The sequence below is a fragment of the Rhagoletis pomonella genome, unplaced genomic scaffold (assembly GCF_013731165.1).
Source record: "Rhagoletis pomonella isolate Grant_MI unplaced genomic scaffold, Rhpom_1.0 Rhpom_scaffold_00010, whole genome shotgun sequence".
NCBI classification, from domain to species: domain Eukaryota; kingdom Metazoa; phylum Arthropoda; class Insecta; order Diptera; family Tephritidae; genus Rhagoletis; species Rhagoletis pomonella.
This window is the reverse complement of record NW_023458564.1, coordinates 16,164,245-16,177,566: the sequence shown is the minus strand read 5'-3', so window position 1 is coordinate 16,177,566 and position 13,322 is coordinate 16,164,245. Positions and strand designations below refer to the sequence as shown.

Below are 13,322 nucleotides of genomic sequence, written 5' to 3'. Positions count from 1 at the left end.
TAGCAAAATGCGATTCAGTTTAACTCTTCGCTCGCTTGCAGATAATACATTTCGAGATGCGAATACGAATTCGATATATTGAAATATTTCTTTTACTATTTTTACAAATTACTGTAAATATTGCTGCACAAAAATTCTCCACTCTATTGGATGGCAGAATAGTAGGTGGTCAAGAGACTAGCATAGAAGAAGTACCGTATTTGTTGAATTTACGAAACAGTGGTCAATTCATCTGTGGCGGCTCATTGGTAAGCGGACGTTGTGTGCTTACAGCTGCACACTGTGTCAAAGGCGTTCCAGCTTCGAGTCTAACGGTACACGCTGGCGCCAGTCGACTGTCGGATCTGGGTGTGACACGTCAAGTAGAACAGCATTTCGTATCACCGTTCTACTCAACCGCCACTTTGGACATGGATGTGGCAATATTGAAATTGAAAGATGCTCTTAGTGGACCAAGCATTACTACAATTGGTCTTTGTAATAAAAGTCCCAGTAGTGATCAGTTTGTAAAAATTTCTGGTTGGGGCATTACGAACGAGTTTAATGAGCGGCCATCCGATCAGGTGCGTACGACACATGTGCGCGTTGTAGCCAAGAGTGATTGTATGCAAGCATATTTGGGTAAGGCGCTGCTAACGAGTACAATGCTCTGCGCGACTATACCGGGAGAAAAAGATTCCTGCTCTGGCGATTCTGGCGGGCCGTTGGTCTACGACGGCCGCGTTTGTGGCATTGTTTCGTGGGGATTTGGATGTGGACGCAAAGAATACCCTGGAGTGTACACAAATGTAGCGAGCCGACGAGTAAACGCTTTCGTAAAACAAATTTTGATGCAACACTGCCTTTAATATTTTTTACTTTCGATTCTGGAGTATCAATATGATGTCTCTAATAAATGCTTTGCTTATAAATAAAACTACTTTCAAAGTTATAACCGAAGTATTTTTGGAATTATTGGTGTGAACCAAATGTATTTATTACTATTAGGTTAGAAAATGTAGCTTTTGGGTTAAGTGAGTTATTTTAAGAATACATTTTGGATGTAATTATTTATTAATTAACACTAAAATATGTAAAAACACGGAATACACCCGAAGCAAAACTTAGTGTAGGTTGTTGGTAGGCCAAAAGCAGAAAAGCAGAAAAGCTTCATTCTCATACTTGATGCACTTATCTATTGATAGCTTGACTATTTTCCATCCGATTTTAAAATACAATAGAATTCAGTACTTTAAGTATCTACTCGACACTGAGCACATGTATCAAGGGGATGATTGGAACAGACTATTATTGAGTACTGAGTACTTTCGAGTTATTTCAAGTTCTGAGTTTCTGAGTACTTTCGAGTTACTTTGCGAGTACTGAATACTATGGAGTACTTAGTATCGTTACCTTTAAAGATCGGGTACTGTCGATCCTTTTGAGACCCGAGTTCTGAGTACTTTATATAACAGTTTTCCATTTAAAAATTTATAATGTAAGGCTTTGTGACAATTGCCTGCAATGCTGCTTTCTAAGCCTCCTGCCCAAGCACACTCTCGAAGGGCAAAAAGAAACCCCAATGGTGGAATCTTGAGATTTCAGCGACGAGGACAAACAGCAAGAGGCTATTCAATCAAGCAAAGCGGACAGGTCTATGGCAACCCTACAAAGACGCACTCAAGGTCTTCAAGAAGGCCATAAAGATAGCGAAACGCGAATCGTAGCAAAACTTCTGCAACAACATAGAACAAAACTCTGAAGCCAACAGGCGAAGGAAGTTCTTTCGAAATCCTCTTCAAGTATGAACTCTATCCAAAAGCCTAACGGTGACTGGACGTCATCATGTAACGAAATTCTGCAGGTCCTTATGAGCACTCACTTTCCGGGCTGCTCGGACGACACCTCCGGCAGTTCGCCTAGTCCTAGGACCACCTGTCTCTGGGGGATACCGTTAAGGACACCGTAAGTGATGAGAGGGTGGAATCGGATTTAATGTCCTTTCAATCCTACAGATCCCCCTGCTTTCTCAGATTTGTACAGCCCGGCTAACTCCAACTCACATACCATACGAGTGGACGAATGCGAAGGTTGTATTCCTACCAAAAGGAGGCAAGGCCGCTCATGTGAATCACTTCATTCTTTCTTAAAGCTCTAGAGAGGCTCATCGACGAATATAATCGACGGAATACTAAAACAGGCAACCTCTCCCCGAATCAGCGTGCATATTCCAAAGAAAAATCTGTGGTGACCGCACTTCACGAAATCGTTTCGACGATTGAAAAAGGATTAGCCATAAAGGAATACACGCTCGGAGTTTTTCTCGATATCGAGGGTGCTTTCAACAATGTCTACCATAGACATAAGCAAAACGGTGATTTGACAATCACTGTGAAAACTGTTACTGTCATTTCCTGATAACAGTGATTTTAATCGGAGATTTGAATCACTGTTTTAGAACTATGGGAATTTTCGATAGTACAGCTTGGTACAGCCATAATTTTATTAATACCGTTATTAAAATGCAATTCATAAAGCTTTAAATGTATATTAGTTTCTTATTATCACATTTTTAAATAAAAAGTGACAAGTTTCTTTGTTGATGAAAATATAAATATAAATTATTAAACATTCGCATCCGCTTTCGCATTCGCAATAATCAATGCGGAGCTTTTGCGAATGCGAATGTTGTGCAAGTGCACCGATAAAACGTATATATGGCAAACAAAATGACAAATTGTAGCCAATATTTTTGCCTGTGGTCGTGGGAGTATTTGTGTAACAAAGCTGGTCAAATGTCATATTTATCAACTTTGACAAAAATGTCGTTAAACATATTACTTCTTAAGCTATATAGCCGCGTTATCAATGGGCAGTTGCAACTTTCTACTTGACCTTTGACGTACGTCAAAGGGAACATAGTCTTTTTAAGAATTTTTTTTTCTGGGCTTTAAATACCAGCATTGGTTTCTTTTTTTATTATGACTTTTTTGCATCAATCTTAAAAAGACTAATAGACACCAAAGAAGAAAGTGTGCACTGTTCATAGGGATATACATTGAATCCTTGGCTAAAAACTTCTGTGGTAAAAATGTCCCTTCTTTGCTATTTAAAGACAAATAGTAAGCTCCTTCAATAGGGATTTCCAGCAGAAATGATCAACGTCTGGCTATAAAGAGAATCGACCCAATAAACACCAAAAATTCATAGTTCTCAAGTTGATATCCAACATCATTCTCCAACTCATCTCTAACCGACGCGCAGATACGTAAAAAGTGATAAAGAAACGAATTTTTAATTATCAAGTGGAAAACGAAAGCTATGTAAAGAGGAAAGTGCACGTTTACAACAATAAAATTTGCAAATTTACCGAAATATGCACATGCAAGACCATATGCACCGAAGTGTGAATACAATGAATTATGTTAAACTTCGACTGCTCTACGACTTGTACGAAAGTTTGTATTTGGAAAATATGGTATTTCAACTAAATGAGAGGGTGTTGTCCGAACAAGGTTGCCACCTTTTTATAATTACCTAAAAGTAATTCACTTGTTTCAATATGGATATCAAATGGAAGATATTTTTTACAGCTTTAACTTACATATATGTACGTATTTGTTTAAATTTGTTTATCAAAAGGAGAGTTATAAATTTAAAACGGATAAGATAAGATTTAAATTTATTTCTATATTTCAAACTTTTTTTCTGATCACACCTGATAATATCTAAATTAAGCTTACAAGGAAAATGCGGAGAAAATAAAAAAACTGGTGCTAGATGCGATGAATCTGCTTAAAGCGCCACACACTGAATTACTTAATGAAACTGATACTTAGCACACCTAACGGTATTGACTCCAGTTTATTCTTAACTTGAATTTTTTGTCTGAAACTGATTGAGTAAAGTATTTCAGATTCCATCATATTAAAAAATAGTTCGAAAGTTCGATACTAATTGCTCTGAACTATTTTTGCTTCTATGTACCCTTATTAATATATGTAAAGGCTCCTTCATCAGCCGAACAGAGTCTTAGAGTGTTCAGGTTTCTTTTTTATAAATTTGAAGCTTGTTTTTTTCTGAAAACAAAATAGAGTTGCATCGAAACAATAATATTTTGATAAAGAAACAGCTTTACATTTTTTAGGTGAGTATTGAAAAAACGTAAAAATGTACTTAATACTTGCAACTTCATTTTTGTTTAATAAAAATTTCTCTAGAGAATGTATTCTCTCGGAAAAATTATGAAACCAAATATTGTAAAATAACTTTCAAATATATCTATGTTAAAATACTTCCAATTACCTTTTATTTGATACCCATATTGTCATACTTTTTATAATTTATTTTATAAGTTATCTTATCCATTTCTTGTGGCTATACTTTAGGCTATAATTCCGGTACCGGAAGAGGTATCGAAACTAGTTTTAGTTTCAAATGTGTGCCTTCCAAAGCAGATTAATATGCTTGTCATTTGAGAAAAATCGGTCACGGTTTATAGGAGATACAATTTTTTCGTGCTAAATGTGAACTCTGAACCACTGTGGGCCAGTTCGGGCGGAGCCGAACATTAAATATCCGGCGCAAGTATTAAATATATGTTTTTAACCTTTCCGAAAGCTACAAGGTGGTTTTACCCTTATTTAGAACATCTTTGATAGAACGCTCAGTTAGATATAATGAGATTAACTTATATAGTCATATGTGGGCGGTATCACGCCCATTTTACAAAATTCCAAATAATGTTACTTCTTTTCAAGGGATTGTGGTTGGTATCAGTTTTGAGTAAATTAGCCTCCTTAAGTTTCGAAATATCCAAGTTTCAAGAATTTCTGAAATTTACCGTTATATGAAAAGCGGCCGCAATTTTAGTCCGATTTCAATAATTTTCAATGTTTTGCTTTTATGTGGCAAGAACAATAACCATACCGAGCTTGGTACAAATTGGTAGAACGGTTACCGAGATATATATGTGTGATCATAAGTGGGCGGTGCCACGCCCATTTTCCAAAATTTTATCATAAACGTATGTCTTGGTAAAGAATTATTGCATTAATTTTGAATGAATTAGCTTAAGTATTTACTGGTTTATCGAAGATTTCGTATTTCTCTAAATTACCGTTATATGGGATGTGGGCGTGGTTATTGTCCAATTTTGAAAATTTTCAGCCATTTTGTATGTTGTACCAAGGCCAACAACTGTGCCAAGTTTGGGAGAAATTGGTGGAGCGGTTACCAAGATATACACATGTAATCATAAGTGGGCGTGCCTACGCCCATTTTCCAAAAATTTATAATATTCTTATTTTTCGTCTAAAAATCATTGTAAATATCAATTTTGAGTGAATATGCTTGAGTAGTTAGTAAATTATCGCAGTTTTCGTATTTCTGAAAACTACCGTTATATGGGAGGTAGGCGTGGTTATTGTCCGATTTTCCCCATTTTCAATACCATCCATCCGTCCTACGCCTGAAAGAAGTACGCGTACCAAGTTTCGTTACGGACGGACGGACGTACAGAGTCATCGCTTAATCGATTTCTCTCTTCATTCTGATCATTTATGTATACATTTGTCTATATCTATCTCGATTCGTTTTGCCTGTTACAAACAACGGTTATGTGAAGAAAGTTATAACACCTTTGTGCACAAGTGCGCTCGGGTATAAAAATGTGAAATAAAACAAAACAAACGAAAATAAAATAAAGTAAACTTAAATATATAAATCAAATAAAAAATAAAAATATTAAAGTAACAATAAAAACAAAATTGTTTTGACAATCAATTGATCCAGCCGAGGATCGAATCTGGCACCTGCGGGCTTGTAGTACGCAACTCTCACCACTCGGCTACCGCGGATGAAGGGAGCGGCTGCTTTGTTTGCGTATTTGTTTGCTCAGGTATCGTAGAACCCAAAGAAAGTGCAAATCTAGAATGGACGTATACCATGTCGTCGTTAATGAAGTCCCCGTATTAATTAAAATAAGTTCTTACTCGATTTAAATCGGCTTCCTATCTGAATTAGTATGTATGGTGACTGCATTACCGATGAAACGGTATATACCCATGCTAGATTTGCATATTCTCTGTACAGGGCCGTCGAGAGAAAACTCGGGCCCGGGACTAAAAATCCGGAAGAATGGCCGTCCTAGGCACCAGTTTGATTCGATTTTTGAGTATGAGGGCATATGTTGGACAACAGGGGGAGTATAAGGGACTCAAAATGGAGAAACTTTGCGTATGGTTATAGAAGATATGAAATTAATTAACTGACGAAGACCTGCGTGCCAAATGAACTTTTCTCTCAAAGTTTACACTGCTGGCAAATGTAAATAAGGATACAACTAAAGTAAAATACTTTTTTCGCAAAATCTATAAAGGACCCTTATATTTCTCAAAACAACCTGGGTAACAGTTATTCGTCGCCACGCTGTATATCTGGGTCGTACATATTTTGAGGTATCAGGTATATAAATATTAACAAGAATCACCTTCTCTCAGACATGAAAATTCACTTAATTCTGAGACACCTTTAAATTAATGAAAATTAAAAAAGCACTACGTGAAATTAAGGGTTATTTACATTTAAAGGCCACCATTTTTTGCATTATACTTGCTTCTCTTCGATTGCCTTGAATTACTTTTAAGTTAATAGAAGAGTATTCGACAAGATAATCAGTGATTACTTTTCTTAATGAAAATAAAGTGGCATCATATTAGTTGCGATCCCGTACGAGTCCGGACTAGTCAGAAATAGTCAGAATCAGTCAGATTTTACTGGAAATCGATCCCGTACTCGGTTCTCTGACTATTGAGGGGACAAAAAGGAGAGCAAATACGGTTCTCTCTCTGTCAGAAGTTACCAGTTTTAGTCCGAGAATCTTTTGCTGGTAAATTCTGGTAAATGTGTCAAACGATCAGCTGTAGTGTGTTTGGAAACCAAATTGTAAACAAAAGAAAAGTGCACTCTGCTAATTCAAGTTGAAAAGTATTTAATTACTTGTTTAAGTGGATTCTAATGAATTTGAAAGTATTTTTGGTTATTTTCATGTGTGAGCTGAGTGTGTTTACATACAAACTAAGCAAAAATTTACAACCAAAACTTGGAGGTTATGTTGAAGTTGACAGAAGTTACCATTTTTTACTAGAAAGCGATCCCGTACTTTTCAATGTTACTCTCTCGCTCTGAGCGAATTTTTATTTTTTGACAGTTTTACTAGTCCGAGTCCGAGGAATACGGGATTGCACCTATTGTAAGGTAATGTCCAAAATATAAAAAAAAAGTTTTTTGGCGTGGAATCCACCAAGCTAAAATATGGAAAAATCTGGTTTTCTTCGAGCATTTTCGCACTTCTTTACAATAAAGCAGTTTCCTATACTCTTCATTATCCATGTGTTTTCGGTGCAAAACTATTTGTCACGTAAGTCTTTTTACTAATTGAATTTGGGCTCATTTGAAAGCAACATTGAAAGCTTTTCAACGTCCTATTGACCCACAGTTAAAATTTATTTCTTTCTAACTCAAATAGGCTCAGAAAATAAAAATTACGTAGAAAAATAAAAAAAACGCAAGAATTATATTATTTCAAAAAGGAACGAGGCCAAACGAAGCACAATAAGAAGCTAAAAGAAGAAGATTTTCTGATTAAATAGTAAAAAGCTATTAGAATTATTTCAAGTATTTTTCTAGTACTACTATTATCCTTGAAATGCACTCTCGAATGGTGCTATACGACTTTTCCCTCAAGAGTTACGGCCACTTAAACTTCCGTGTCCTCGAATCTAACATCGCCAAACCAAGCATAGGCTTTCTAACTCATTACGTCATCTTCCGATGGACATAATTTCTGAAGGAAAAATCGTAAAGCACCAGTCGAAGGCGCATTTTGAAGGGTAAGAATAGTACTAAATGGCATAGAGCAAGCAAAAGTGGCCATTAAAGCCGTTTTTCGTATACTTAACCGCGAAAAATCTCAATATCTTGGAGCAGTTGTAAGCTCGAGCTAGAGTTCTAAGCAGAAATTTACTTCAGAATCGACCTATTGCTGCACAGCAACATAAACTTTTAAATCTGTATTAATAATTATCATACTCTTAATTTCTTTGGATTACATGTCAAATCGCAAGTCAACTGAATTCATGCTACTTATTGCGTAAAACAGACTACAAGCCATTTAAAAACCTAATTCTAATCTACACGTATATATATCGCATAGGTAACGTAAGAGTCCTTTTCTATAACGTAACAGTCGGACTACTTTTTGCAAACATTGACCTCCAAATTAATTTTATCAGTTCAATAAACACGTAGTTCTTGAGATATAGAAGGAGAGCAGACTTTTTCGATGATATAAAGCAGTTTAAAAATTACTTCCAAAAATAGTAATGTAACAGTCCACTGGTGGAACATTTATAACTCCTAAACAACAGGATTGTAGAATATATTTGAGGTATATATTAAATATTGCTACATACTTATGCTTTCAGATGCAAGAAGAAAAACTATCCGAAAGTTGTATTCTAGCAAGTTTCAGTGGTATTTGAAAAGCACTGTGAGTCAAAACGTATTGTAACAGTACGTGTTTTGGGCGATATGATAATTTTCTTTAATTTATAGAGTCAGAAGCAATCAGCACGCATCCGAAATATATTTATAATATTTATAATAAAAACCCAAAAACGAAGGAGCAATTACATTGCAAAAAAGTAATAACAAGTTATGGTTCTGATATTTCGGGGCCCTTAAGAAGCCCGGGCCCTGAGCGATTCACCCCTTTTCGCCCTCACTCTCGACGGGCCTGTCTCTGTATTCTATGTTCTCTGAGTTTAGTGATACACATAAGGGCCACTAAATTCTTTTGACCATCGTTTCACAAATACAAGTACACCGCGGTGTCCTTGAACCAGATTCAACTGAATCGGCCTAGAACGATGGAATTTCCAATTATACTATTTTGGGGGGAGGTATTCTCGAATCAGAGTACGCGAAGTTCAAAATCGTAGCAAGTGCCGATTTCAAAAACGGTCACTTTTTCGATTGTAAGCTGAAATTTTCATATTTGTCATATAGATAAGGGTGTAGATAACTGATTATATACATATTTACCTGTATATTGCATCCATATGTATATACTAATATGTATATATACATTATTATACATATACTCACAATCAGACACACACACAAAAATTCCGAATAATAGTAGTTTACTAGTGAACCCGCACGGCGGTAAAACGCCCAAGATTGAATTTCAAAAGCCTACAAATCATTCCAAATGTTAGAGTGATAAGCGATTCGGGAGTCAAATGGTTATCAGGTTATCTGGTTATGTGGTTATATTTTTATTCAGTTTACAACAATAGGTGTATTCTCGTATTTTTCCAGCAGAAAACTGTCAGCAGCAAAATTCTAATGAATTTTTATCTGTTCTCTCTCAAAGAGAAAAATGTTAGCAAAGGTACACGAACGCAAAAGTAGCAAAAACTTGCAAGTTTTTAGTACAGCTGATCGAAATTTTGTGTACATGCAAAAGCATAAAACAGAAAACATGAAAAGAATATATATTAAAAGTTTTCCTAAAGCAATTTGCTAATCAAACATGCGTAAATGAGTATTAGCTTTCTTCCGATACATTGCAGTTCTAATAAGTTATTTCAAACCTAAAAATCATAATAATAAATCTACATCTAAATCTAAAATAAATTTGCATATTTTCATAAATTGAAAACTGCTGATCAGCTGTTTTTCTTGCTGGCATATGGCTGCTGGCAAAAATTTTTCCACCAGAAACTAGCAGCTTTTCATCAGAATGAAATGTCAATTTGGTCTCTCAATTTCCCCTACTTTGCTGGATTTTTATGTACGCGAACAAGAAAATCTGATAGCTTTGATCATGATAAAAACATAGTAAGGTAAAACCGGTCTCTCAATTCGTCGGCCATGATTTTTTTTGAAGTTTGCCAAAATTTTAAAATCATATAAAATTGAGAGTAAAAAAAAAGGAATTGTTCAAAGTTGTTGTTGGTTGAGATTGAAAATGAGAATGTGTGTGAGTTTGTGTGTAAAATTTTAAAATTAAATTGTTTGCAAACGTCAATAATTCGAAAAATTCCTCTCAGCAGTTCTACCTTGGTTTTGATAACTATCAATAATAATTTTTAACCAGATAACCAGATAACCAAGCAAGTGTGAACAACCTTATTTTCGTTTTTCGTCAATGTTATTGTGGCTTATTAACATTTTATTTATAATATTTTTGTTGAGCTTTGTACCACGTTTATGTTTATTAGGAAAATGGAAAAAGCAACAAAGTCTAAGCGGTAGAAGTTATAGCAGCTATTTCGGAGATCACCACATCTCCTCATCAAACTTCTTTTTTCTAGACTTCAGCGGGGTTCGAATCCGCGTCATCGATGTGCAAAGTCAGAAGCGTTAACCACTGAGACATGCACACCCCGTAAACTCTTGTTGCTGATTCATTTCCTTATTCAACCAACAACTATTAAGTGCAGCTGATTTGCCGCTATTTAAACTTGACAGCGTGGTTGTTGTTGTCAATTCTATATATTTATTTATTTCCTAAACTGTGTATTTGTCAATGTTATTGTGGCTTACTAACATTTTATTTTTAGTATTTTTATTGAGCTTGTACCACGATTATGTTTATTTGGAAAAATGGAAAAGGCAGACAAGTCCCCGCTGAAGTCTAAAAAAAAAGAAGTCTGATGAGGAGATGTGGTTGGTGATCTCCGAAATAGCTGCTATAACTTCTACAGCTTACACTTTGTTGCTTTTTCCATTTTTACTAATAAACATAATCGTGGTACAAAGCTCAATAACAATATTAAAAACTAATTGTTTTTCTTTAATCAAATTTAAGGATTTTTATGGTGCATATTTTTTATTTTCATTGAGCATATTTCGTTGATTTTAGTGCTTTAGTCCACATTTTTATGTTCTCTAGTTATTACTGTATTATCTTACCTTGGTTGCGTAGATTGTTCGGTACACTAATGTTTAGGCTAACGTTTTGCAGGAAAACATTGTATGGATTATTTATTGTAGTTGTTATAGGGTAGTATTCGTTAACTAGCATTTGCGTTTCTTTGTCAAGGTTGCATTGCGTGTTCAAATGGAATCTACAGTAAATAATATGAAATCATACATAACAACATTAAAACGTTGCAACTTCCGGCTTGCGATATAACTTACGTTGGAGTAATATAGCACAGCGGATTGATTTCAATATTATCATCGAGATCTTTTCCGCGAGAATAATGACGAAAGGCATTGCGTGAGAAAACGGCTGATTTTGTGAATTGCACCGCCAACTTATCAGAACCCATTTGAGCTTCGATGCGTGCAACACGTAGTTGTGTGTTTTCCAAAAATTGACAAGCGTCGGTAGAGAAACCTAGTTGGTAATATAAGTGCGGCTCCAACTTCAATTCTGGATCAAAATGCAGCAGTGTACCTTCTGGTGGTTTACTGTTCTTTTGAGTCTCTTGTACATCGAGTAAACACTGGAATGATTTGCACATACTGGCTGGCAACTTGTAAAAGTTTGTACCATCTGTGAGAACAATGGCACAGTGTCGTATTTTAATGGGAACATCAGTAAGCAACCTGCATAAAGGATATACATGATAATATTTGATTTCTCAAATTATGGTTCTTTTATAACGTACTTTATGATGAGATAAACGTTAATGGTTTCATCATTTTTCAATTCTAAGTGTTCGAAGCTGGCATACATTTTAATCAGTTTTGTCAACTTATCCAAATCGATAGTAATTGGTGACTTTATTGCAACGAAAGCACTATCCCAGCGTTCTATAATTTCAGGTGCACTTTGACCGTGAGAGATGGGTGCCGCACCCTACAAGCAAAATATGTATACTCAATGAAAGGAATTCGCTTCAACAGATGGGAAACAAGACACGTACTTTAAATACTTTCCATAGATTTTCGAGCACAATAATTCGGTCTTTCTGTTCACATCTAACTCGCAAGGACAGCGCTTCAATACTGCATGATATAAAGTCGGTAATCGAAGCTGACAAAAAAGCGCATCGTAGAGTCTTCAGTAAAACATCAGAGAATATAGACGACCATTGTTCACGTCGATAATCAGTTAGCATCACAGAGTAAAGACTGAAAATAAATTAATATATAACTAAATTTAAATTCTGGCATGTACATCACCAGAACATACGTTAATGCATTAGCGTGATCACCACTTTTGTAATATTCCTCGGCCATGTCGATGGCGAGTTTATTTCGAAATCGTGGACATTTGTAAATTTTGAACTGAGCTCGTGCTAAACTAAGCAAGTTTATGATGGCGTTCTGTAATTGAAAGATGTTATTGTTATATTTACTAGTTGTTGGGATTTTTACTGGCGGGTTTATTTTTTTTACCGAGTGATTGAAAGATTTCTCATTTTCCCGAATAAGCACATTTATTTGTTGCTCGGACACTGGGTCCCCAGTTTTGACAGCTCGAATACCAAAGAATTCCGTATACAATGCCACTGAATTGTTGTTTTGCATTGAATTTGGAGATGTCGGGTCAGTAGGACTTAACAAAATAGCTAGGATGAAACGATACATTTAAATGGCTATTTAGTAAGAGATAATTTTAACGAAAAAAAAAACAACTGACTTAAATGCTCATATAAAAATTTACGAGAACCATTCGTTTCTTTATGGTCCAATGATTGGCATTAAACCAAATCAGTATGGGAACACCCTTCAAGTACCATTATTCCGGTAAAAAAAATTATTGAAAACGGTTCACGTGGTCAAAAGTTATCCGGTACCATACATAAAAAAAAATATTTTCCGGAGAATAGATAATTTCCTCCTTTTTTGAAGTCGGTTAAAAAATAAGATACGAGTTTTTGTTTTTGGTAAGGCATACATATACATTTTTTTTAAATATTTTTGTAGTTAGCCTTCTTAGAACGGAAATAGATGAGCGACTGCGAGTTACTCAAACTCGGGCAAGTCTTTATAATTACCATTACTCTGTAGGAAGGATTCTTTGCGCTTCATTGTATATTCTGCAGCTTTGTTATAATAAATGCCAGGATTTTGAGTCTGTAATGCAGGTAGCCCATTTTTTATTGCCTCACAAAATAATTCCGCAAACACGCTATGTCTAAAAATAAATATGTAAGAGATAAAATGATATAACTTAAAATATGCATGTCTAAAACATCCACTTACTGGGTGCTTAACCAAGCATAGTGCTCAAATATTAAATCCTTGAAGCCTATACGATTCTTATATTTCTCTATGTGACTTATAAAGTGGTTGATTGCATCACGCGGCACCTTTAA

At 35.4% G+C, this 13,322-nt stretch overlaps 2 protein-coding genes across 2 annotated transcripts in view; one reads left to right on the top strand and one right to left on the bottom strand.

Annotated features, from left to right (window-relative positions):
- The window catches only part of LOC118746090 (trafficking protein particle complex subunit 11), a 45,260-nt gene that overhangs the window by 30,201 nt on the left and 1,737 nt on the right, over positions 1-13,322 (bottom strand). Inside the window, exons 5-12 of the mRNA XM_036479853.1 lie at positions 13,210-13,316; positions 13,002-13,141; positions 12,400-12,572; positions 12,194-12,327; positions 11,925-12,132; positions 11,667-11,857; positions 11,191-11,604; positions 10,963-11,117 (exon numbers count right to left, since the gene is read on the bottom strand). Coding sequence (XP_036335746.1) covers positions 10,963-11,117; positions 11,191-11,604; positions 11,667-11,857; positions 11,925-12,132; positions 12,194-12,327; positions 12,400-12,572; positions 13,002-13,141; positions 13,210-13,316 — 1,522 coding nt within the window. The remainder of the gene's footprint in view (positions 1-10,962; positions 11,118-11,190; positions 11,605-11,666; positions 11,858-11,924; positions 12,133-12,193; positions 12,328-12,399; positions 12,573-13,001; positions 13,142-13,209; positions 13,317-13,322) is intronic.
- Positions 37-864, top strand: LOC118746091 (trypsin beta-like). The gene has a single exon (XM_036479854.1). It carries the CDS (start codon positions 57-59, stop codon positions 846-848), a length of 792 nt encoding a protein of 263 aa, XP_036335747.1. The 5' UTR covers positions 37-56; the 3' UTR covers positions 849-864.